Below are 25,086 nucleotides of genomic sequence, written 5' to 3'. Positions count from 1 at the left end.
TTTAAGTTACAGGAAGTATTAAGGGCATGATATCCTGATATCATGGAAAGGGGGAAAGGACAGGGGGATTAAATAGAAGCATGTCTTCTACAAACATATTGTGGTGAAGCAAGAGGTTGCAAACAGGGAGGAACCTTGGTAACACAAGGGTTATGGCAGTCCACTGGGCCTGGTGCAATCTAAAACATTTTTAAAATATGTGTGATATATCCAACTTCAGTCCTGACCAAGGATCTGATCTGATTGTGTTCAGCACACACTTCAGTAATCAATACACTGCCCATGATAACCTGTGATGAACCTGAGAGACTCATTGTATTGACCAAATATTTTTGAGCTGCATTTTAAGTTCTTGACCTGCTCTTGACTGTAAACAGAACCATGGATAAGAAGTGTTACTGACATTAGAATTTGACTACACTGAAGGAGTAAGCAGGCAAACCAAAGGCAAAAACTAGATAAAATATGGCAGGTTGTGTCACTGCCATCTTCTGATTACAACTTCCTTCTTTGCCTGGAAGGAAGTGGGAGAAAGTTTGATTTACTTATGTATGTAGATTAGGAATTTGTTTACAAATGCTTTCTAATTTATAACTAGGACAAAAAGGACAATGAATGAGGGATGTAACATTGTTGTATTTTATTTTTGTCCTCACATTTTGCCCTTGATTTTTTCTGCTATGAACTATGGATAAGAGGAGTATTCCTTCTCATGAAGGGTTAAAGAAAACAACCTATGATATATGGAAGCTTCACAGGGAGCCAGCATATCAACATTCTACATAAAGGAATGCTGCCAAAGAAACCTGCAAGCATGTATACATTTGAAGAGTTCTTAAACGTAGTATAGAGGCCTTAGATAGACACATATGACCTAATACTTACAGATGTCTTTCTGATGAATTACAAATTCTTTGGTAGGAAAAGCAGTTCCAGAGCTTTTGATTGTCACTGTGACGAAGTTCTCTGGGATTGGAATCTCAACCCTTCTCTCCTCAGTTTTAAAACACACTTGAGGGGTAAATTCACTAAAAAGATAGAGAGGGTTAAGCAGTTATTTCATAGGAATTGGATAGGAAGCTTAGGCAAGTTAAGTCCTACTCTTGCACACTAATAAAACTCAAATTCTCTGTAATAAACAGAAAGCTCCAAATCGAGTTTGTGAAGGAGTGAGACTTGCTTGGGCTTTTGTTACTCTCAGATTAATGGCATTCCTTCATCTTTCAAATCGCTTTTATCACAGTGGTAGGTTGTGCACTGTCTTCATAATGCAACCAACTAGTTGTTAAGAGAACACTTCAAAGTGAAAACATTGCTTTGTAAACAAAATCATAGAATCAATAAAATCCAAAAACACCTTTAAAGTCATCAAATGCAACTGTTGACCTAGCACAAACACTATGTTCATACTGTCCAACATTCACCATGTTCTTAAGTGCCATATCCATGTTTTTTGAACACTTCCAGGAATGGTGACTCCATCACTTCCCTAGGCGCTGTGTTCCAATGCTTCACAACACATTTTGTGATTTTTTTTTTCTTAATGTCTAATTAAACTTGAGGCCAACAAAAGACATATTTCTGAAACCTAGTCACCATGAATCAACATTTCAAAACAAGAAATATAAAAAACACTAAACCAAACATAATAGTGCTGTCCCCTCCCTTTGTGTTTCCTGACTCACTCTCCCTCCATTTCTTTTCAAAGTGAGGGCATATGGGTTGAAAGAGCAGGAATACCACTTGTGTCCACATCTTAGAACAAATCTTCTAGCTTCCTTCTACTGCTCAGCTCACAGGGAAAGAGCAGAGAGCATTAAGATCCCAGGTGAAAATGTAGCCTGCACTTAATGTATGTGCAGTGCTCAGCACAATGTGATCTGGCTTTTGTCTTGAAGATGTGGATATATACAGGAAACAATAATGGATGGATGAAGTCCCTTTGCTCATTATCACTGAGATGCAACTAGAAAGGCAGAAAGTTTGGAAAAATCCAGACCTTCCTCTTGGGGGAATGATGGCAGGAAGGAAAGCAGAGAGAACAATGCCAGACTTCCTGCTGAGGGACAGTTACTCAGTTATGAACTGGAACAGGACCCTGGAGCTCCCATCAGCTGGAGTCAAGGGCTTGGATTTAACTCTTGAGATTCGCACAAGACTCCGGGCTAGCAAACGCCAGCTGAGACTTGAGTGCTCAGAAAGGCTGTTCCTCTTTGGTACTGAGACATTATTAGATGATACTTGGGCAAATGAAAAACAAAACCTCTTTCCCTCAGGGACTTCTGCACCAAGCTCACCTCAGACTCTGCTTCAGGGACCCCAGCCTGTCCTGCTTTGTTAAGGAGAAACAGCAGCAGCTACATGGTTGTTCTTGTTCAGAGGACATTACCTCATGAACTCTGCACTTCTGAACTCTGGCCACAGAGTTGTATACATGGTGTTTTTAAAATAGAAATGATAGCTAGCAATGCAGCAGGAATAATGAGACACAGAAAATCAAGCATGTAGGTGTACTAAGTGCAGCCAAGCCTTGGGACCCTAAGGAAAAGTCTGGGCTGCCTGCAAAACTTACAGGAAAAAAAGACAGTACAAATATCTGGACTAGGGGCAGGATAAAGATGCAAAATGGATTTGAACTCATCCCTAGCACATGATAAGCATTTGGCAGACCCACAGCATGGGGAATTGAACATGTAGTTCTCATTAGTGAAAAAAACACACGGAAGATTTAAGGGTTTTTTTTTTAACTTTTCTCAAAATTCTCAACTTGCATTCACTTCAGAAAAGGTATTTCAGTCGTGAAATAATTTTTATGTTTCTTCTAATACAGCTTGAAATTTTTATAAAGCTTGTAAGGCAGTCACTGAGAGATTGTTCACGTTTTTCCACACGAAATCCACGTGAATCTCAACACTTTTGTCATATATTCTACTGATTTGGCCCACAACATCAGGATTCACTGCTTCCAACTCTCATTTCCTTTTGGACTGAACCTGTTTTGAAGACATCCCTCATGAAAACTCTGAGCAAGGGATAGGCAGACACACAGAGAAGTCTGAGTAAATAAGAGGATCTTCCAGTCCTTTGAAAACAGCAAGCAGATTTTGGCAGGCAAGCTGTTAGCATGGAACAACTTTACCAGAATCCCTGCCATTGCCTGAGTTAACAGGGCCTAGGGGGAGCACCACCCAAAGAAAACTGATGGGAAGATGCTGAGAAACAACAGCATCACAATTTCCATGGGCAGTGACTGAGGAAAAATTGTACTTTCATCACAATTTGATACTTTTTAACCAGGTATGTGGGGGGACTTACTTGGTAGTGTAGCAAAAGTCAGTTTGTCCATGGCTTCCTCTAGAAGAGACATCCCAAGTACAGAGCATTTTGTGTAAATTGTGCGTTACACATTTCAAATTCTGGGGGTCCCCTAGAGAACCTGAAAGCATGTAAGAAGTACAGTCAAAAACTGCAGGTCAAAAATGAGCAACTGCAAAACAACTACTATTTTTCACATCTGTAGCCACTCTTTTTATATTTTTATTGCATGTATGTCTGGCCAGTATTTTAAAACTGTTGAACGATTTGTGTGCCTGATTAGACAGCCACAGACTGACAGATTTCTAGAGGTACCTGAGATCTGGATTTATACTTGTGTAACAGCAGCACTGCCACTTTCCACAATACCCATTCCTTGCCTAGCCTAATAAGCAGGCTTTGGGCCAATGGCAAAACCACAAGCTTTGATTTTAACCTAATGAGATTTTTGGACTCAGCCATGTTATACATGGAGGGCAATTAATGACAGAAGGGCAGTTAATGATAATGTGTGAAATGGCTGAAGAGAGCCAACATACACAGCAAAAAGGTTTCAATGCAGACATTTACACCAATGCATATGCAGACTATCAGTGGCACTATGGAGAATTTAACACCCAGTTTTGCACTGGTTTTCAAGATGCTGCTGGGTGTTGGAAAGCAGAGACCAGGCCTGGCACTGCCTCCAACCCTAGGATGGTGTGGGGCCACAGAGGTGATGGCTTTTGAGCACACGTATAGTAGTAAACCAATGCAATTACAAGGTACAGAAGCTACAGAGAAAAAGTAGTTAGTGAATCACATCGCTATAAACTTACCTATCTCTTGGCTAGACGTTAAGCTTCTTAAGCATAAAACAGCTAGTGCTAAAAGGCAGCGGAGGCTTGAGTTCTTCCACATTCTTCCACTGTTTGTTTTAAGAATAGCAGCTTTAAGCAAGAGTAAACGTCATCTTCCAACAAGCTGGTCAGTTCTAAAATTAAATACAGAAATAAAAAAAAAAATAAAAGACCAAAGTTTTAAATTCTGGACCTGGTATGCCACAAATGGTGCTTTTTTGTTCTATATTCTTTTCTTCTTCACTAATGTTCCTGGGCATAGCAACTCCTATCCCTTCATCTGGCAAACAAATCTCTGTTGCAGCAACTCCTTGATTCATTAATTTTATGTAAGGCATTTCCTCAAGAATCATAGACATACAAAACTCTACAGCTCATAGCAACTCTTCTAATATCTTAGATAGGACTATTTAATATCAGAACAGAACAGATGTGGCAGAGTATTCCCCTAGGATAAGCCTCTTCATCTTAGATGAAATATCGTATCTACAAAGGATATTGTATATTGTGAATGGAAATGCCCTCTGATTCATTTATGCACTTAAGACGAAACACACCATCTTTTTTCTTCTTTTCTCTGTTCAATTTTCAAAAAGTTGTGATTCAAAGCTTTCAAAGCTTCTGGCATGTTCTGCATGACATTGCAGAACCAGACCTGGTCACCCAGGATCACTGGTTCAGTCCAGTGTTAACTAATAACCCCTGGAAGAAAAATAATGGGGGAAAAAAGTGAGCCATTTCTTTATCAAAAAATACTTGTTGCTGCAATTACTGACCTTAGAGTAAAAACTTATCTGGAGTATTATGTTGAGTGTGTTCATTGAAGATGAACAGGTTTCTTCTTTTAAAAAGAGAAGCTCAACTGTTCAGCATGACCCTGGGAATACACTCAGTTCTACCCACACATTGAACACCTTCAGATTTTATCCTCAAAAGGGAAAAACTGAAGGAAAAGTTATCCAAAAGCCCAGTCCATATCTGGAGCATGGTTTCCCTGCTACCTGAAATCTGTGAAGACATAAGCACCCTTCCAGTGACCAAAACTCTCATTTAGCCAGAGGTCTTCTCTCAGCAACCAACTGCAAGAACTATGTCATTTTCATGTTAGAATATGACCAAACCTACCTGTCCTACAGAGCAGCTTTGATATCATTTTGTCCAGACTACTATTTTGAAAGGCTCCTGCCCTTGACTCAGAAATATCTTCCAAAGCCAGATGAACATTGCCAGAACAACAAAATCTGTCTAAAACCCTCTGTAAATTTAAAAGAAACTCCTTTACACTTAAATTCCCTGTGCCACCATGATTGTGCTCCCTCATCCCTGTAATAAAACCATGTATTTTTATGTTTGGTTTTTCATTTGTTTTAAGCAATCTTCCCTTAGGGGACAGCTGGAAATGTGTGAAATGCTCTTCTGTCTGTTACCAATCTGCAGTGTGAGAGGAGAAACATAGCAGCACTATGCCAAATAATCCAGAGCTGCTCACAAGATGTCATTTCTCTTCTTTCTCTGGTCAATAACCAGGTTGAAGGAAAGGTATACGCAGCACAAGAGATGAGAGAAATGCTATGGTCAAGACCACTGTTGCATATGGAGGGGCACCCATAAAACTTAGTAATTATCTTGATTTCAGTGTGTTCTCAAATCACTTGAAAACCTCATGAAACACATACTAATTTAAACTATGCTGCCCCCAGAGAGTATCTTTCATCTGTTCCTAAGTTGTAATATCTATGCTGTGCCACATGTTAAAAGCCAAATCAGAGGCAGAGGTTGACAAATCCAGGTAAAGATGAATCAAGAATCAATCAGCACATAAAATATATTAATCTCTGTGCCAAATAGCTGCATTCTGGTGTACCTCAGGGTATTCATATTGTATTTATCCATGTCATTAATGAAAATATTATAAATATATGTTATTCCAGGTTTAAACTTTGCTCACAAACCTCTTAACTTTGTAAAAAGTGTGAAAACCACTTACACAAGCCCGGGAGTTACATAAATAAAATGACTGATTTCTATTTCAGTCTATGAAGTATATGTAAATTTTATCTGTTTCTGACAATTTCTTCAAAGGCTATTTCTGGTTTGCAGAAAAGTCCAAACCCAAAATTCCAAGCTCTGTAGCACAATCAATTGACAGTCCCCTACCAGCTGGCAAAGAAAAGGAAAGAATAAAAGGCACTGATGCCACTTTAAGGAGAAAGAACTGAGCTGTGATGTTAATTAAATTCCAAGTCTCTGAACGCATTACCTTTGTAAATTTGTGCAAAACACGTTTGGTTATGCCAGGCTTATGAGGTAGCTTCAGCAACTACGTGTGTGTGTATATTTTAAGAAAATCTGGTTTTCTGCACCTCTTTCAACACTTAGTTCACTAAGTTGTCCTCCTACTGCAGAATTTTTAAGAGTAACACCACAGCAGTGCATTACAAGAAATCTGAGTCATACCAAGTTCTCCTAAATCAAGCATAGTTTTAATTTCAGTTCCAGAGTCAGGCACAGAAGTGAACCTATGTAGTCTCATGCAGGGCATGATGAGAGTCTTGTGAACCACAGTCTTTCATAACAAGAATAGACTCCCTTGCTCTTCACATTTTATAAGTTGCTGAAAAGTTGGGAATTAGAAGCCTCATGTCACATAATTAATGCCATTAGTCAGGAGAAAAGATTCCCATTTGCAGGCTTGGTTTTATTAAGAAGTTACAAAATAACTGAAGTACTTTAAAAAAAGGAAGTTTACTTTCTTTGGATGAAAACAGCCTTCCATCAGTTCAAGACTAACTCAAACAAGGCTTAGATATTTTTCCTTACCATGAAAGATACTAAAATTATGTTATCCTCTAGACAGAGGTGCTCTTAGGAGCAGTGATATTTATTTAGGACAAGACAGCTCAACATTGTCAGAAGAAGATAAAACCTTGCCCATGTTTGCCTGGAGTGCAACAAAAGCAGTAACTAAATATAAATGTCTTTACACTACAAGTTTTTTTAGAAACAGTATGAAGAGGGTCCATTGTCTCCACCTGAAAAAGCTACTGGATTTAACAGCTGTCCATCTTAAAAAAATATCAACAATAGCACATCCCACAACAATCTCATTTCCTTGGGCAATATATTCATATATGTCACTTCACTGGCACTATCATCAGTGTTCTAAATGTGCTCCACAACTACCTTTTGCTCCATTTTAAGCACTTTATTTTGTCCTATCTCCAGCAAACAAAGAACAGTTTATCCTCTGTCTTGCAACAACCTCTTACACAGATGACTGATATCAGATCTCTAATAGCTCCTCCCTTAAAACCTCCAATTTTTTTTCACCATTTCCCAGTCTCAGTTTTTACATTTCCGGTCATTCCTGGAATAAACATTTCTCTGTGAATCAAAGCTGCTGTATCCAGTTTTGAAATATCTCTGCCCTGAGGCCTGACCATTATCAAGAACAATGAAGGAACTTACCTAAGGCAAACCTATGTGTTTACACAGCCCATGCCATATTTGCTTTCTCCTACATTCAGACCTTGTTGACTCAATTTCAGTGTGTGATCCAACCTCAGATAATGTACAAAGCTGCCATGTAGCTGTTTATTTAATACTTCAAACTTCAATCTCATCCTCAAATGGACTGAAAACCTCCTGACTGAGCATAAGTGTGTTTGCACAGCAAATTCACCTTGAAGTCTTTGCCTAAAAAGGTCTTTTAGTTTTAAAATTTTAAAATACAGAAGCAGCCTCCCATAAATTGATGCTAAGTAGAAAAACTGTGGGTGCATACAAAAAGTATTCACATGCAAATTCGTGCCATAACAACAGTAAAGGCATGACAGGCTTCACTGTAAATTGCCCTTTTTCAAGAGCCGCTACTACAAGCAGGATTCCACAACTGTTGGAAGGTACAGCACACGGGAATGTCCTGACTTCTACCCAGGGCTTTATGTCATGCAGAAGACCTACCCTTGCGCCTATTGTCAGGAAAAAGAAATTCTGAGTATCTTTTTCTGCAGACAAGGTAGTAAAAGAACAGTTATATTCAGATGCTTAACCACTGAAGCCAGTAGTTGGTGGCAAATATTTAAAAGAGCTCAATAGCCATCATGGACTTTTAAATTACTTTTAAAGATGTTTTGATGCATCTAGTGATGATCACATAAATCAGAAAGGGAAAAATACTCCTAGACAATAATGGAAAAACATGTGAGGATAGCTTTGATTCAAAACCTTGTCAGCTGAAGGTTAAAGGTTCTGTGACAAACTGAGGAAATAAGGGCAGCTAAGATATTACCAGCCTCTTTAGACTTAACCTCTAAAAGGGGAAACCAGAAAATAACTGGTATGTCTCTTTCTGACAGTGTTTGTTATTACGTGTTTCTTGGCTTAACTGGTTCTGCCTATCTTTTTTTTTTTTTTAGCATAGCTGACCAAGTGCTCAATTCTCTTTAAAAAAAAAAAAAAAAAAAAAAAAAAAGTGTTTTCTTAGTTGTAACAGATCAGTTCTCTAAGCACAAAAGTTCTGCAAAGCTTTGTTGTACTTTTGAGTTTTCTGGTCTTCCAATGTATTTCAGTGTCAAGTGCTTGGAAACCACTTTGAAAACAAACAAACAAAACAGCTAAAGAAAAAAAAAATTAATAATCTTTCCAGCCTGCTTTCTGCCTGCAGCCTGATCTGACAGTCACAAGCCTCCAGATATGTTTTTTAAAAATGTCTATGAATTGAGGATTAGTTGCTAGAGTTTTCAAATATATAATTCTGCTCAAGAAGCAGATACATGGAAAGAAATTTTTAAAGTCAGCTTATACAAAAGGTTTAAGAAACTAAGTGGAGAAGTCTAGATGAAACCATAAAATCAGTAAAAATATATTTAATAAATGCAAATGAAGAAGTCTCTTTATCAATAATTTTTTTTTCAAATTACAATTTATATTTTGCTTCCACAGCTAAAGGTATTATAATGATTTACCACCAAATAGGACATAAAAAGCTCTCAAGGAAAATTACATAGCATACCACCGAAATATTGTACAGAATGATAAGAGGCTACATTTCTGACAATACTAGCCAGCCAACATCCCAAATACTGTTGGGCAGAAATGCAGGTGCTAAGCATGTTCCTAGATCAAACCTTACTGGAAGAAAAATTACTCTGCTCAGCAGGTAGAGAAAGATCATCTTACTTATCTCCACTTAAAGATACTAATTCAACCTTCAAAGTGAAAGAAAAGACTCTCACATTCAGGTAAAAATGCATATATCAAGTTACACATTCTACTGTTGCCAACTGAAAGCTTCCAAAAAAATTCCCCTCTCTGAAAAACCATGCCAGAAGTACACATTTCTGGGAAACCAAGCAAATGGCCAATACAGCTGACAGTAAAGGCAATGAACACAGAAGATGAACTGCCTTTCTTTAGAGCAGCTGATCCCACAGGCTTCAGTCTTTGACTTAAAGCTAGCTGAGTAATAAAAAAAAAAAAAAAAAAGAATTAATAAGATTTATTTGAGGGAGAGGGAACTTGGCTGTTTTTCAATAGAGTACATTCTTTCGCCTCCTTGAAAAATTTCCGAAGTTGAGACAAAAATCTCTAGTAATCTAGATGCAGGCTTTCCCTCTCTGTTTTATAACATGGCACCATTCCACGTTATAGAAGATTTGCAGGACATGAATCACCGAAACTCGTTTATAAACGGAGACTGAATCCCATTTGGGAATCTGGCTTTCCCCAGTTCTGAGGAATTAATTTAAAAATCTGCTATTTCTCTTTCTGAAAGCTGATAAAATAATTCAAGTTTCCTATCTGTACTGAATGTCTTCTAATCTCTAGCTGAAGAAAAAAAAAAGACAGGGTGTAAACATATTATTCAGTAAATGTGTAGGAGTACACAAGGCCAAACTTTCAGTCCTATGAGACATTTGTTTTGTTGGGGTCCTTTTCCTGTCAAGCACAAGAAGAAAAATTCCCTCCTCACTGCTTTCTCTAGCTGCCAAACAGCAGCATCACCTCTGAGATACTGGAAAGCAACAGCAGTTAATCTTGCAGGCACCCCAGTCTGCCTCTGCAAGGAGAAGTGAGAAGTCAGGAGATGACAAGCTCAGTGCAAGGATCAACACCACAGCATTTCGTTTTCAAAGCTCTTGGTCCCAAAGCACCACCTACAGAGGCAAGCATTATAGCAAGACATTTTACCAACAAGGGTAGAGAAATGCACCCCAGATGGAGTATGTCACCTGTCTCAGCTTCTAAGGCCAACTTGCAACTGCATGTGCATTCCAGCAGTTTCAGTTCTTCCTTTTTTATTCTGATTCCAGGACAATTAGACACCAAGAAAATACAAATAAGCAAGCTGCAGACTGGGAGAACTGCAGGGTATTTCCAGGTGGTGATCTGCATGAGAAGCAGCTCTACCTGGCAAGGACATGAGATGACAAATTCATGAACAAATGCTGTAACTCAAGGATCATTTTATGAAAGCATTTAGTACTTGTTGGACAGCACAACATAAACACACAGAAACTGAGACTCTCAGGACTTGCCTTTTGAAAAAGGGAAGTAAGTAGCAGAAGCAGATATGAAATACTTTGATCATATCAACATATACAATTTTGAGATGGATTTGGAAAGTACAATGGAAGACTCCTTAGCATTAATCATGTAAACCAAAAAAGCCCTACCAAACAAGAACAAGACAGAGATCACTGGGAAGAATACCCCTGCTGAGACTGATGATATGAAGAAAAAAAAGCACAGTGATACTGAAGAAGTGGAGCAGTCAAGCAGAGCAGTGGACTGAAAGGGCAGTACAAAGAAAAGAAAGACTACAATCAAAAAGGTAACTTTTTAGGTGACTTTTCTTGTTTTTCAAGCAAAACGTACTTTGCACACTTTGTCTTGCTCTCACTGATTTATGCCTGTTTTCAATTAAACTCTATGCTAATTTAAAAACTCTTAGTCCTACTAGAATAATTTTTTCACACATCATTTAGTGTACCCCACTCAAGAGTAGTTCCCAATCCAGACACTGCATTTAATGTCCCTAGAGTGAAATTTTCAGAAGAATTAAGGCGTTTTCAAAGGAAAATTTGGTGTCTCCCTCCTGATTTTAGAAGTCTTGTCGTATCAATTAGTCATCAAGTACATGTTTAAATACAAGCACACCAATGACTACTTATTAGCACAGCACTGCTCTCCAGATGGTAACAACAAAAACCAGACTTTTCTGAGAAACACATTGAGCCCAAATACTACCAAAAATAGACTAAATATGTTTTGGGATATTTGCAAGCCTGTTCATGATTTATTGTTGTTACGTATTAGGACATTATTATTATAGATTACCCCAAGGCCTTTTCAGACATCAGAAAAAGCATGCTAGAAAGGTCTGGACTGCAGTACAAGTAAAGGTTGACTTCACTCTACAGCCATTTCCTCAGCAGGGTTTCTCCATCCAGCTGCTGAGCTTCACCAAGTTTGTAAGGACACAGTATACTGAGATCTCACCTCCCTGTCCTGACTGAAGTGAACCTGAGCAGTGTGTTCAAAGGTTACTGCAAGGCAGAGAGGACAGACAACACATTATCAGATAAGCCCAGCTTCCTTAGGAAGTCAGCTCAAATTAACAAGCAAAGATTCTTCTGCCATAGAGGTGCAGATGGAAAACACCTAATCATCTGAACAAAGAACAAAAGCAAAGGGGTTAAGGTTAAGGGACACTACTGGCCAAAAGAGTATTTTTCATCTTCTATGTTATTGTGCTGTGCAAGAGAAGGAAACAGCTCAGACTCACTTGCACACTTGTGTTTTAACCCATTCAAAAATTTTCTGGATACTTACTACAACTTGCAAATTAATTTTGTATGGAGATGAAGGATGTACTTTCATAAATCTGATTCAGCTACACACATTTCCTGATATGCTTGAATTTGATGACCTCATGATCGACACACTTCCTTGAATTCTTGTGCTTTGCAACACAGCATGGAATAAGCACAGTGGGCAAATGCATATAAGTCTGATTAACTAAAAAACACCTCTTATCATGACTCCAATGGCTGTCTACCCACCATGTCTTTTCAATACTTAATATAGGTGGCAAAGCATAGAAAAAAATGCACCCACTTTTATTTTTGCAGTACATAAACCAGGAATCCAATGAAAACACAGAGATTTCCCACTTCTTTAGTGCCTGTTGCATTTTACTGACACATTACTGGAAGAAAATATAATCCAATTATTTCAAAGCACATTTCAGTTTTGGAGGATATTGCTAGCCACTGTGTAGTTCTCAAAATAGCATGTCTTCAGATAAAAATGTCATTTGCCCACATTGCCAACTGCACTTTACTCAATGTCAGGTTCAAGGGCCAGACCACATCATGCAGACTCTACAAAGATTTCAGAATAAAATTGCTGTTCCTTAAAAGAGTCATGTTATCTGCATAATTCTGTCCCTGCCAGGTCAGCTCATCTGACCTTATCAACTCACAAACATTAAAGAAGTTTGCCTTATTAATGAGAGTTTATTTTCCTTTATCTGGAAATGTCCAAAAACTTATTTTGAACTATACAACCTTTAATCTTCTTTCCATCACAGGAAAAGCCTAATTAGTTTTGTAAGAGAGCACTGATAATTACTGAAGCAATTCCAAGTGTGTTTTTTTTAAAAACCGGCAATGACCCAAGGGTTGGAATACTTCATTGTTTACAATAAAACCTGTGGTATTCAAATTATTTTTAAGGTACAATGAACCAAATCCAAAGAAAGTCTGTCTTCATGTGTCCAAGGAGCACATAAATAGATCAAATGCTGAAATGTAGCTTTCACGTTAAATAATAGATTGAGAATAAAGAGCAACAGTTATGTGATATCCTTTTAGACTGAATGTAAGGAATGAGAGTCACTTACGAGAAATAAATTGATTTTTTTTTTACTAATCAAGGAAATGGGCAATTCCTGAAACTATAGATCCATATTTTCTGACAAATTCCTGTTGTACTAATCTTTACCAAGACTAAAAGCCCTCATGACCTGTCATAGTTCCTCTCTTAATAAGTATCTGACAGATTACATGAAGACATACTGCAGCATGTTATCATGTATTTCAACCCTTCCACTGGGGTGGGCAAACTCTTTCCTCTCTGCTCCACACACAGTGGGCCCTCAATGCTGCCATTCCCCTTCCAATCTTGACAAAGGAAGAATGTCTACAATATAGTAGGACATTATCAGAACAACTCAGTCCATATGTAATTACATAGCAATTGTATTTCCTCTGTTTATTTCCTTCACGTGCTGTTTTAATTGTACTTTTTTCTCCCTGGACTTTTTCACTTACGCATATATACATGCATATCCCTCCTTCTAAGGTGACAAATTGTGGGAATTAAGTACTCAGAAATACAAATATTGACTTCTACAGTTGATATACATCAGAGTTGGTCTCTTTCCTAATAAACTCTCATACCCAGGCTACAAGAAATTAATATTAACCACACACTTCATGCATGTACATGGACTCATTCTCATGCCTGCTTATGATATCAGCACTCCCTCATTCTCTTGCTGCTTGCAGCTTCCAATGGAGGCAGGGACCCAAAAGACATGCAGGCACACATATTCAGCTTTCTGAGGGCAACACTACTTTTCTGCTCTGCTCCTCTCACAGAGGTCCCTGCAAAGGGCTTATGGTCCACTTGTAGATCTTGTGGCAGTACAACAACCCAGTGCCTCAATATAAACTGACTCATGTTGTCCTCTCTACCCATCTAATGGACTTAGATGCTGCCCAGACACAAACAGCCTCACCTCAGTTTTAGTGTGCTCCTTCACCTTATCCCCTCTACACATACACAGCACTTCCTTAAGTGTATTGCCCTAACTGAAACAAATCACTTATTGCAATACCAAAGGCACAAGATGTTGTTTTACAAGTAAATTAGCACCCAGCTTTCCATTTCCAATAATTTAGACTGATCACTCAGTTCAGGCAGCACATTGTCTAAAAAGAAAACATGAAGGAAAGCTCAAATTTTACTTTCAATTTTTGCTAAATGACAGCAAATAGAATGCAAACATAGACTGAAATCTCTCAGTCCACAAAAAATAAGATGATAAAAATTCCAAAGTTTTTCAGAATAATTTAAATGTTAAGTTTATATTTTGTCTGTTGGCTGGGTTTTTCTATCTTAGAAAGTTTCTTTATTTTTCCTGATGTAAAAAACCTAGCAACCCTTTAGATGCTTCATGGAGGATCTCAGAATAGAAAATACTGCTTAAAAGTACTTTGCAGGGATGTTGTCCTGGTTTCAACAGGGATAAAATAGTAAAGCAAACTCTGCACCATTAAAATAATACTCGGAAAAACAAAAAAAAGCAACAAAGATATGAACATTTTAAAATAATACACGATGGCTAGGATTCATGATTTTTACTACTGTAAAATAAAACAATGCTTTTCTATAATTTCTTTCAGAAGTTAAGAAAAACAGAGAATCAAGTCCCTGTAAATAACCCACCAGCAAGTGCTGAGACAGCAGCATCTGCAAGGGTAATGATGCACCTCATTTAAAATTGAAAGCAGCTTATACAAGATTGAGACTGCTACTAATAGGACATAGAGTGAGTCAGTTCCACAAGTCTCTTCTAACATGATTCATGCTTAGAATAAGAAAACTAAACAGAAATTTTAAAGGCCACGTCTCACATCTTCACATCACTTTCATATAACCATCATTATAGCATCTGTAACTTGCATCTTCCTCTTCTCCCTCAATCCTCACTTGAAAGTGAGATTCACCTACTGAAGTTCTCTTGGTTTTTCTTTTCTCCTATGAAGGGTAACTTAAGAAAAGGGCTGAGGAGAGGAAAAAACAACCTTGGATTTTACACACACGAGTCATTCCAACTTTTCTATCTATGCTTAACAGGGTTCTTCCTTCCTCCTATTATTAGTAAACCTCACAGTTTACTTTTCTCAGCATTGAGCTGGCAGATAAAGCACAAAAGAAGAAGGATTTCTTACTTATTAGCTTCTGATACCAATATATTCTGCATACGTACACAGTAGAATGGAAAAACCTCTTGCTGTGGAAGATCGTTCATCACATTTTTCATGCATTATTGCTGATATGTTTAACTTTTTTGTTTCACAAGTCAGCAATGAAGCAGCTATTGTTTCCAAAGTGCTGAGCAAGTCTGACTGCAGGAGCAAGAGATGTGTGACAATTCTCAATGATTTCTCTGGTGGCTGCAGACTGAGGTGGCCAGATGTGGGGCAGGAAAGGCAGAGGCAAGGGGAACTTGAAGAGCTGGACAACTAAAATCTGGGTATAGTTATACGAATCATACATTCTGCTTCAGCTTATTTTTTGTTTCTATTCTATTTAGTGTTCTATTCCTTAAGAAAAATTCTGCTCTTCATTAATCTAGTCAGGTCTATCCAGACACAGCACAAGATACACAGGGCCAAGTGCACCCTTACAAATTCACCTGTCTAAATCCAGAGACTGGCAGAACCTTTAATTTTATAGTATGAAACATCAACGCCTCGTTTTTTCTTCCTTGTGTCAAATATTCTTCAACAAAAGCTCATGACAGTCTAACCTCTCACAAAGCATTATACAAATCACACCACCTCAAACATCTTTAGAGAGTACTCTGCTTTTCCCATTTCTGCAACTCCCCAGACTAAAGAACTATTCACAAAGTCTGCACGTGGACTATAAATGTGAAACATATTTAGATGCCAATACATATGCTTCAGGGAATTAGGTTACTTATTTTTTTTACTTTTTAAATTATACTTTTTAAATTATTTTTAATTATTTTACTTTAGAATATTATATACATAAAATATTTGTAGACACAGTAGAAGAGCTTAAAAAAAATCAGATACCTATATTGGTATTAGGAATGCAAGTGACAAATACCTTATTTTGTCGAAGTAAGAAAATTTTAAAAACTAAAACCAAACCAAACCAAGTCACTACCATTAAATATGGTAGTAGTCATTATTTCAAAAGAAGAGATCAAGTGGAGGCAATTTTTACCAATACTTGTTAAATTCTTAAAGTGATCAGCTCGTCAGAAAGGTGGGTTAAGACTACAGCATCTTACTGATCTTAGTTCTCAGGTCTCATGAAACAAGCTGCTAAATGCTATCAGTAACCACCTATGTCCTCTGAGGAGAGGGTAGAGGGTATTTCACAGCCAAGGAGTGCTGCTCGTGACTAACTCACTGCAGATTTATGCAAGATAATAAGTCTCAGTAACCACATATATACACATATTGCTCTGGAATTTGCAAACACATAAGAATATGACTAATTCTAACTTACAAATGAAGGTATGCACATACTCACATTGGCAGGAGCCCAACTACAGGAGCTCTTTCCTTAGTCTTCGGTGAAGGATAGCTGAATGTTGAACTGGGCAGTCACATGAAGCACCTGAAGTTGAAAGACTCATATAAACCATTGGTATGAATGCTACACTTGAGGATCACTCAGAAATATGTGAAATTGTAAGTATACAATCTGTATTTGAGTGTGTAGAGCCACTATTTTGCTGAAAGTCTGTAAGTGACCTAATTCTACAGCAGCTATTGTAATGCTGAGTGCTTGCTCCCATTTCTGTCTGCAGTAATCACTGCCCAAATTCCAACCCAGAGCTACCTACTGATTAGCAAGCATGCATACACCAGGGCAAAATGATAGCAGACGAGAATCTAATGTTTTCAAGAATACATTCTTTGCATATTAACACCAGCTGCACCACTCAGTAGCTGAAATATGAGCAAGGAACCGGAAAACATGCAGTTTTCCAAGTATCAGTTATCACAGCTCAAACAAATAAATACATAAAAGGTCTTGAAAATATAAGTCGTAACAACATTTTCTGTATGGATCAAGCTACCTTACAAAAGCCATTGATCCAAGAAAAGAAGAGAAAAACTAGCCATTCATTAGCAGTGGAAATGGTTTCATCCAGTACAAAGTCGATTCATACTCAGGATCAAATTATTACTTTGAACAGTTTGGGCTTGTTCTTGCAAAGGCTAACACAATGCAACTATTTAGTTCAGAGAGGTTACTTGGTCACAGTTCTCAACTACCTACACTGAGAAAGGATTTAAACTTGGCCAGTATAAGACATGAGAGGAAATGCCATGTGGTAGACCTCCACTGAAAAGTGAACGTTGTGAAAAGCAAAACTAATTAAGTATTAGCAAAGGTTTTTGCAGGAGGAGTGAACTGGTTGAAATAAAAATAAGATTGGATGTATTAATAAGAAATTCTAAATATGGATTCAATGCAAGTCTTCCTATATTAAAGCCTTTAGTTAATATTACTCCAATACCAGACTAGATTAGCACAAATCATGCACAGATCTCACCGTAATAACAATTTTAATGATGAACGAAGACAATATGCAAGGGACAAAATACAGACATTGAGGTAAGACTTAAAGGAAGGGTCACATAACATCTTGCTGGATTTACATCAAGACTGACCCTGTCTTTTGAAATATGTGGCATCATTTGGTCCAAAATTTCCCATCATCTTGAAAAAACAAACAGACCAATCACCTTTAATTCAGAGAAGGCTGTTCTATATTGGGAATTGTGACAATGCTGCTCTAGCAGATGAATTATGAGTTACGTGCCTTGAGACCTGTGCACTAAAGGCTTCCCACAGCCATGACCTTTGGAAATGTGTAGAGCAGAGGGAAGGAGAGGAAAAGGAAGAGGAACAGGTAGACTCCAGGGAACAGATATTATTATCCTCACAAGCAAGAGGAGCCTTAAAAGAGTTTGACATTTATGTCAAACTTCACCCACACAGTACTTCAGTTCTTGTTGCACATAATTCAAGATAACCCTGAAGTTTACAATAAAAAAAAATTCATCAGGTTGTTGGTTTTTTTTCCTTTCGTCTCACCTCCTCTCTGTTTTTCTGCTGGGGATTAAACATTAGACGCTTATCTCCTGGTTTTTAGCTCCAGAGTAGCTGTAAAAATCTCAGGGTCATGCATCTCTTGCTCCAAGTGCTGAACTTGATCCAAAACAAGAATTATTGTGAAAATTATTTATAATTGGAATACTTTTATCTTATATTCACCCTCGGGGCTTCAAAATCTACAAAAGCTCCACCCATAATACTGACCATTATCATTTTCTTCCAAAGTTAATTTGATTTAGGAAGCATTTTTGCCCCAGAGTAGTATTATAACCAATTATTTGAGAAAGATATTTTGAAGCTCTGTCCTCACTGATTTTATACTTAATAGGCCATTAGATCACCCAGTTCAAGAAGGGCAAAACCATGATCTGCCATACATAGTTACATCACATGATGAGCAGCACTGCTCTCTTTCCACAAGAGCTTCTGGATGACTGTGCTAAGTCTTGTTTGGAAAGAAGGGCTGCCAGGTTAAGGCAGATACCACCAAATAACCCCAAAAGGCAACTGCCTGCCCAGACCTGTCCTATGCTAAGCAGAGCCAAGACTCTTCTTTCACTTTTCTAAATTTTCCTTTCCTCTGGGTTCTCCAAGGCACGTAGGATGTGCAACTCTCAAACATGTATGTTATTTGAAATGCAGCTAATAAATTTACAGAAAATATGAATATCTCAGGTATTCTCAGGCCACCCTGATGGACTGCAGTGTGGTGTCTTCACCCACAGCCTAAAAGCTGCAGAGGGACTCATCATCACACTGTTTGAGACCACCCTGATTTTGGACTAGACAACTCTGCAGCAAGTCGCCTGGGTCACCATCTGACATAAAACAGCTTTTTTTTTTGTTTGTGCTTCTGTGTTCAAAGTGTTTGAATGAAGAAAAAGCAATTTTTAAAGCCTTAGGCTGAAGCGTGTGTCATGCCCGAGGGCACAATGTGGGGGGCATTCAAGGGCATCAAGGCAGCTGGGAGAGGGCTGGCTTGCTCTGCTCACTACCCTAGCCAACCTTGCCATAGGCCATACCCACGCCAGAAAAAATGCTTAACTGTGCCTGAGCTACGTACAGTCAACTGAGCCTGCATTTCCTCTTGGAGGGAAGTAACTGATTTATTCAGGGAGCAAAACTAGTTTAAGTGGATGGCTGAGACCCAGAAATAAAACACAGACCATTTCTGAGCCAGATTGACAGTGTAAACCACCCTCAACCACCCCTGTTACTTGTACTTTTATCATACCTTAAAGCAACTTATGCAATGATGACAAAATTATGCAAGCATAAGAAGCATTCCAGCACACTTTTCAGACACTGTTTATCACCTAAAGAAAACACTCAAATACACTGCTTTATTTAAATTTCATGATTACACACCACATATTACCAGGCAACCTTGATATGAAACTATCATGGTTCAGTCAATATTATAAAGCTGTTATCAGTGCAGTGTAGGTACAAAGCAAGCATAAATGCATACCTCTATTTTTGGAATTTATGTATATTCCAAAAGAAAGTACTTCCTGACTGATGATCAAAATGCAGTAAGCTATACTGGCAGAGAACACAAGCATAACATTACTCATCAATATAGTGCCATTCCCATCCAAAACAAAAAAAAAAGAACAAAACAAAAAACTCCACCAAAAACTAAAAAACCACCCCATAATCATTTCCTAGCCAATGATACTGTATCATTGAAAGTGGCTGACTGGGGAGGGAATGATGCATCATAAAATCAACCTCGAGAAAGTGCTATTTTATCTACTTAAGGAAATTTCATGAGACAGAGGCTGGCTGAAAGGCTCTGCTTTTGGTTCTACATGAAACTGCTCCTGAATTGTTGGGTATATAGATGAGAAAGGAAACTGCCCCCTGACAACACACAGCATAACAGGGGGGGAGGTGGTGCTAAAACCAACCTGCCAACACAGCAGTCCATCCTCTGCTGTGGTCTGTGCTAAGGGTCTGATTTTTGGCAGGGTAGGAAGTGAGGCAGAAAGAGCAGAGAATTGCCACAGTGCTGTCCTTGTTTTCATGACATGTGCTTTTATAACTTGTGCTCCCTGAGGTAAAAGGCACAATTTGGACACAACAGCTGGCAACTCAGCAGCTCTCTGCCTGTGGGATAAGGGAAAGCTGGCTCTGTTGTAGCAACAGTTGACCTCACTCCAGTGCCAGCTCCAGACAGTGCACAGAAAGGAGGGGGGACATATGCCTTTCAAAACCTTACACCCTGACCAACATTCATACCAATGGCTTAGGAGTTATTTTTAGCCTAAGCACTTTCTGCTTACAGTGAAACCTGCTACTAGGAATGATTCCAAGAGACAGCAGCAGGGACAGGCAGACAGCAGCAAAGGGGCAAAACCCCTGTTGAGCTTCTGGTGCTTGCAGTTCAAGGAACTTATGGACACACAGCAGCAGGGCTCCCACAGTCTGTCTGTAAATGTAGGGACTGCAAATTTTCCAGAGGAAAGAGGAGAGCAATGAGCAGCAAAAAAATGATGATGTGTATGAAAAACAGTCCCTGATATACTTCTCAGGGACAGATAAGAACTTCCAAAGATCATTTATTCTAATTAAAATCTGTTAGTTTGTAAGTCAGTAAGGAAGGAAGGCAAAGAACACAGGGGACTTCTGTGTTTTCTAGTGATAGATATCCTAGCTGCCCCTCAATCCCTCAAAATACAGATAAGAAAGTGGGTCTGTTCAACTAGGAATTTATATGGCCCTCATCATTGCCCTGCTAATAACTCTGGAAGAAATCCATATGTTTCTGAAAGATGATCCCTGAAGACATTTAAGCACATATAAAACCCAAACTTTTGATGCTTCAACCTAAAAGAGACATGTTTGAAAATCTCACTTAGCTGCAGGTAAGTATTAGATAGGGAAAAAAATAAAAGGAGAAGTGATGATAAATTTTGTAGGCATTAGCATGCACAGATGCAGTCTCATCTTTGACAGTGCCATACCACTTGCCTGATGCATAAACACTCAAGATTCACAAAGCAACTACTCCCTGCCTGTATCTGCTGGTAAAATGAGCACAGAACCAAAGAATCAGGTTCCAAAAAAAAAAAGCTGTTGCTTTTGTTTAAAGACACGGGAGAAGAAAGCAGCAGGAATGTTCCCTTTTCCGAGGCAACCCAAGTCACGGCAGCACTTGCCTGCGTGGGGGGGTGAGGGGGACGGGTATCAGAAACACGTCGGGCTACTCAAAGTGACAGATGAGTCAGGATGAAGCCTCCTCCAGCCCTTCTGTCGATGGTATTTCTCTCTGCAGCTTAAGTAACCACAGACTCAATGCAACACTCATGTCCTTGTGACAGGGCACATTGGAAGTGCAGGATTATGGTCTCCAGATCTTGGTCCCAAGGATTATTTTAATCTTTTACTTTAAACTGTTTATGGAACAAAATGTATCAACCATCTTTGGAGCATAGAGCACTTCTCAAATCTTATCTAATTAATTTTTCTTCTTTTTAGACAGAAATTTGATGTCTACCAGTCAAGAACTAATCATAACTAAATCTCAGAGGGAAAGAAAAATATAATCTATCTGCATCAGCCTTGTGATATATGGGACTCTACAAGATACAATCAGTATTTACAAACGTCAAGGTTGCTTAAATACATCTTTAAATACATCTTTTCATAAAGCACAAAATTTGCTATCACACATTCATTGGATTAAGCAAGCCAATATTCATACTCTAAAAGATCTGTTTCTAATACATTTAGAGATTCTATTCTAGCATTACCTATGGATGTTAATAAATGAAGATATTTTTTAAACATTTTCTAAAGCCCTGAGCTGCATGATGCTGAAATACATGTGACTTTATAGCCAGAGATTGTAACTCAACAACAGCCTGAAATTAAAGTCCTATAAATACCTGCTAGAGCAGCAGCAGCAGCTTTGCCACCTGTGAAAAATTCTTTCTGAGACGAGCATCTCCACCCATACAGCAGTTCCCGTGTATTCCCAATTTGCCATCAGCAAGTCTGGGAGAATGCCCTCACCTAAAGGTTAAGTCTCTCCCTTTCCTCAGCACACCTGTAAAGGGATTTTGCACAATCTAACTCGCAGATAATGCTTGCCACTGGTTGCTCTAGATGACTAAAGTGGTGCGTTTGGAGAGTGCACAATGGAAACTGTTATCACTTAGTAATGCTGACAAAGTTTGAATAGGTGAAACAGCGATAAGATGAAAGGATGCAAAGACTTAGTAAAGAGAAAGCAGACAAATCAGGTGATCTACTGACCCCCTAAAAGTTACATTCCAAACCAGCTGCAACTTAATGATTTTTAAGCTTTCCTTTTGTGAGCTTCTGCAACGTATTCTAGGGTAGATCACAGCCCTGCAGTCAACTGACACTAGTCTGTCTTAGACCTCTCTGAAGGAACCTGCAGACCCATCTCCAGCTAATGGTCAGCAACTCATGCTGAGAAATAACTACCAAGTGCAGATATGGCGCTTGCTACTCATTCTGTGGATACACTGACGGCATTTGCTCCTGACTGCTTCACATCCAAACCCTTCCCCTCATCAAAGATAATTTTTGTTTTGATCTTGATTCAAATTGTGGTCAAATCCAAGAGACTTCTAGTTCTATTCTCACCTTTATGTATAGATATCAACAGAAATCAAAGCTTATGTTTATCACCGAAATCATGCAGCATTAAATGGTTGATAAGCTAAGGACAAGCACAGACTTTTTGCAGATCAAGGCATTCAAGCATTCTTCCCTACAGGATGTGTAAAGCTTTATATATAAAGCACGTGGGCACTGATGGATCTACATCAAAAAAACATACTGTCTCAGCTGGCATTGCCACATGCTGATTTGAGAGGGAACGTGGCATGACATAGAGTTTAATCTTTTTCACAGCTACTAAACCTGCTTAGTCTTATTAGCAGTCTGGGTTCATGCTGTGGGGTTGAACTAAGGGTTCAGGAAGAATTTAAGGAATTCTTTTACAGTAAGGAGAAAAGGCAGAACAGACTTCCAGGTGAGATTTTCAAGGCAAGTCACACTGCCTTACTTAGGTAACAAGCTGAGTTTCAAATACAGCAGAAATCAACCCAATTCCCAGGCTTTTCTGAAGGAAATTTTGACAGGACATGGCCTTGATAATGGAATGTAAATATTTTACTATTTTTGCAACAGTAATTTTAAGTGCAAAAGTCTGTTGAAAAGAATCAGAATGACAATTCCTACACAACAGCTCACCATCCCACTCTCCTCAGTATTAGGTGGTTATAATACCTATCCAGAACTTCACTCCCATTCATAACAAACTTCTCAAGCATTCACCACCAATGACAACTGAAAAACAAACCATGCATATAACCAATTCCTAGCGAAGTAACACACAGCATGCCATCACAACATAGTCAACTCAAATTTACACGTTGAATTTTAACGAGGGAATAACGTGCTTCACAAAAATGCCTCAAAGATTTTGAGACATGGTTTTCAAACACGATATCTACACACATTAGAAATTCAATCACTCAAAACAGACACGGCAGCCGCCGTGCCAGAGTCCCTGCACAGCCAGTGCGCGGCAAGGAGCCCAACATGTCTGGGTGCTCCCCAAACACAAAAGGGGCTCTGAAGTCCCCTCTTAAAGTCCATCTTTCATAGGGGCGCTGCTAATTTAAAAATAAAATAAAGCAAAATAAATTAAGTTGAATTAAATTACAAAAGGAGGCATAAATAGTATTTACCCGCTGCTCAGTCCTCGAGCCAGCCAACCTGCCGGCCAGCAGAATGAGCTGTTGACAAAACACAGCCTCTATTTAAGTCGCAGGCTCCGGGCAGCGGCAGAGAGGAGCCGCCGGTCTCCCCCCGCGCCCCCGAGGGAGGCTGCCGCGGTCTGCGCCCGCACTGGCTCCGGCCCCCGCCGCGCCCCCGCCACCACCACCTGTCCCCAGCCCCGGCCGAGCCCCGGCCAAGCCCCGAGCCGCACCACAGCAGGCAGACAGGCAGCTGGGGGGCTCCCCGAAAATGCCCGCCGCCGCGCTGGGTCCCGGCGGGGCTGCCAGCCCCCCCCTCTCCGCCCCTCCCGGCCGGCACCTCCCCGGGGCGGGCAGAGCGAGGGAGGGATGGAGGGAACATCCATCATCGCGCCCCTCGGGCCGCCCCCTCCCAGGTGCGAGCGGCCGGGAGCGGGCGCCCGGCGCGGTCCCGCACTCACCCGGCGCCGCCCGGCCGTGCCCTGAGGGGGCCGCATGCCGCGGGTGCGCGGGCGGTGCGCGGCGCGGCCCAGCTCCGGCGGCAGCAGTGCGCAGCGCCGACAGGAAGGAGGGATGGAGGGAAGGAGGGAAAGAGAGGGAGGGATGGAGGAGCGGGGCTGGCGGGCTGCCCGCGGGAGGAGCCTGCGCCGCGCACCGCCCGCCGCCGCCCCCGGCCCTACCCCGGGCACCGCCGCCTCCCGCCGCCCGGCACGGCCCGCTTCGGCCCCGCTGCAGCAGCCCCGGTGCTGCCGGGCCGAAGCTGCCCGGCCCTGCGGGCTGACGGCGCCCTTGGGTGGGGGCCGAGCGCCGGGGACACTGCAGTGTGGCGGTGTGGCTGGGTCCCCAGCGGGCTGTGGCGAGTGTGCTGCGGGGAGGGTGAAGGTCCGAATGTCTTCTGAGCCCTTCGGGTTTTCCCTGTGACACGGTCAAATATCCTTTATAGAAAAGTATTATATTGAATAATATAATTCCAGCGCTGCCAGACCTCCGGGACTGGACGTGGTGGGCCTGGCCCCACAGACGCAGGCGGTTCTTAATTCATTTTATCTTTATATTAGCCACTAGTTTTTGAGGTCTGAGATTTGACCTCCAACATTTCTTTGAAGCCACAACTGTTGCATGTCAGCCTCCCTTCTAAATTAAACTTGAAATCCTCACAATCCCACAGTCTCAAGAGTCGGGCAATTAAAAAAAAAAATTAAAAAAATGCCACGAGACCCATAAAATCA

The 25,086-nt window shown here is 40.0% G+C and overlaps 1 protein-coding gene across 8 annotated transcripts in view; it reads right to left on the bottom strand.

The window, feature by feature from the left end:
• Positions 1-25,086, bottom strand: part of LIFR (LIF receptor subunit alpha) — an 87,179-nt gene that overhangs the window by 29,182 nt on the left and 32,911 nt on the right. For 2 of the 8 annotated variants that reach the window (XM_023943960.2, XM_086869300.1), the window contains exons 2-5: positions 16,518-16,604; positions 4,134-4,288; positions 3,316-3,436; positions 886-1,028 (exon numbers count right to left, since the gene is read on the bottom strand). In XM_023943960.2, coding sequence (XP_023799728.1) covers positions 886-1,028; positions 3,316-3,436; positions 4,134-4,215 — 346 coding nt within the window. In that variant the 5' untranslated portion in view covers positions 4,216-4,288; positions 16,518-16,604. Of the gene's footprint in view, positions 1-885; positions 1,029-3,315; positions 3,437-4,133; positions 4,289-16,517; positions 16,605-23,848; positions 23,897-24,090; positions 24,146-24,318; positions 24,491-25,086 lie in introns of those variants that run through there. The other 6 variants (XM_086869299.1, XM_086869298.1, XM_086869297.1 and 3 more) reach the window with 6 other exon arrangements.

Source organism: Cyanistes caeruleus, chromosome Z, assembly GCF_971803275.1.
Source record: "Cyanistes caeruleus chromosome Z, bCyaCae1.hap1.1, whole genome shotgun sequence".
NCBI classification, from domain to species: domain Eukaryota; kingdom Metazoa; phylum Chordata; class Aves; order Passeriformes; family Paridae; genus Cyanistes; species Cyanistes caeruleus.
This window is presented reverse-complemented; position numbering and strand designations above follow the sequence as displayed.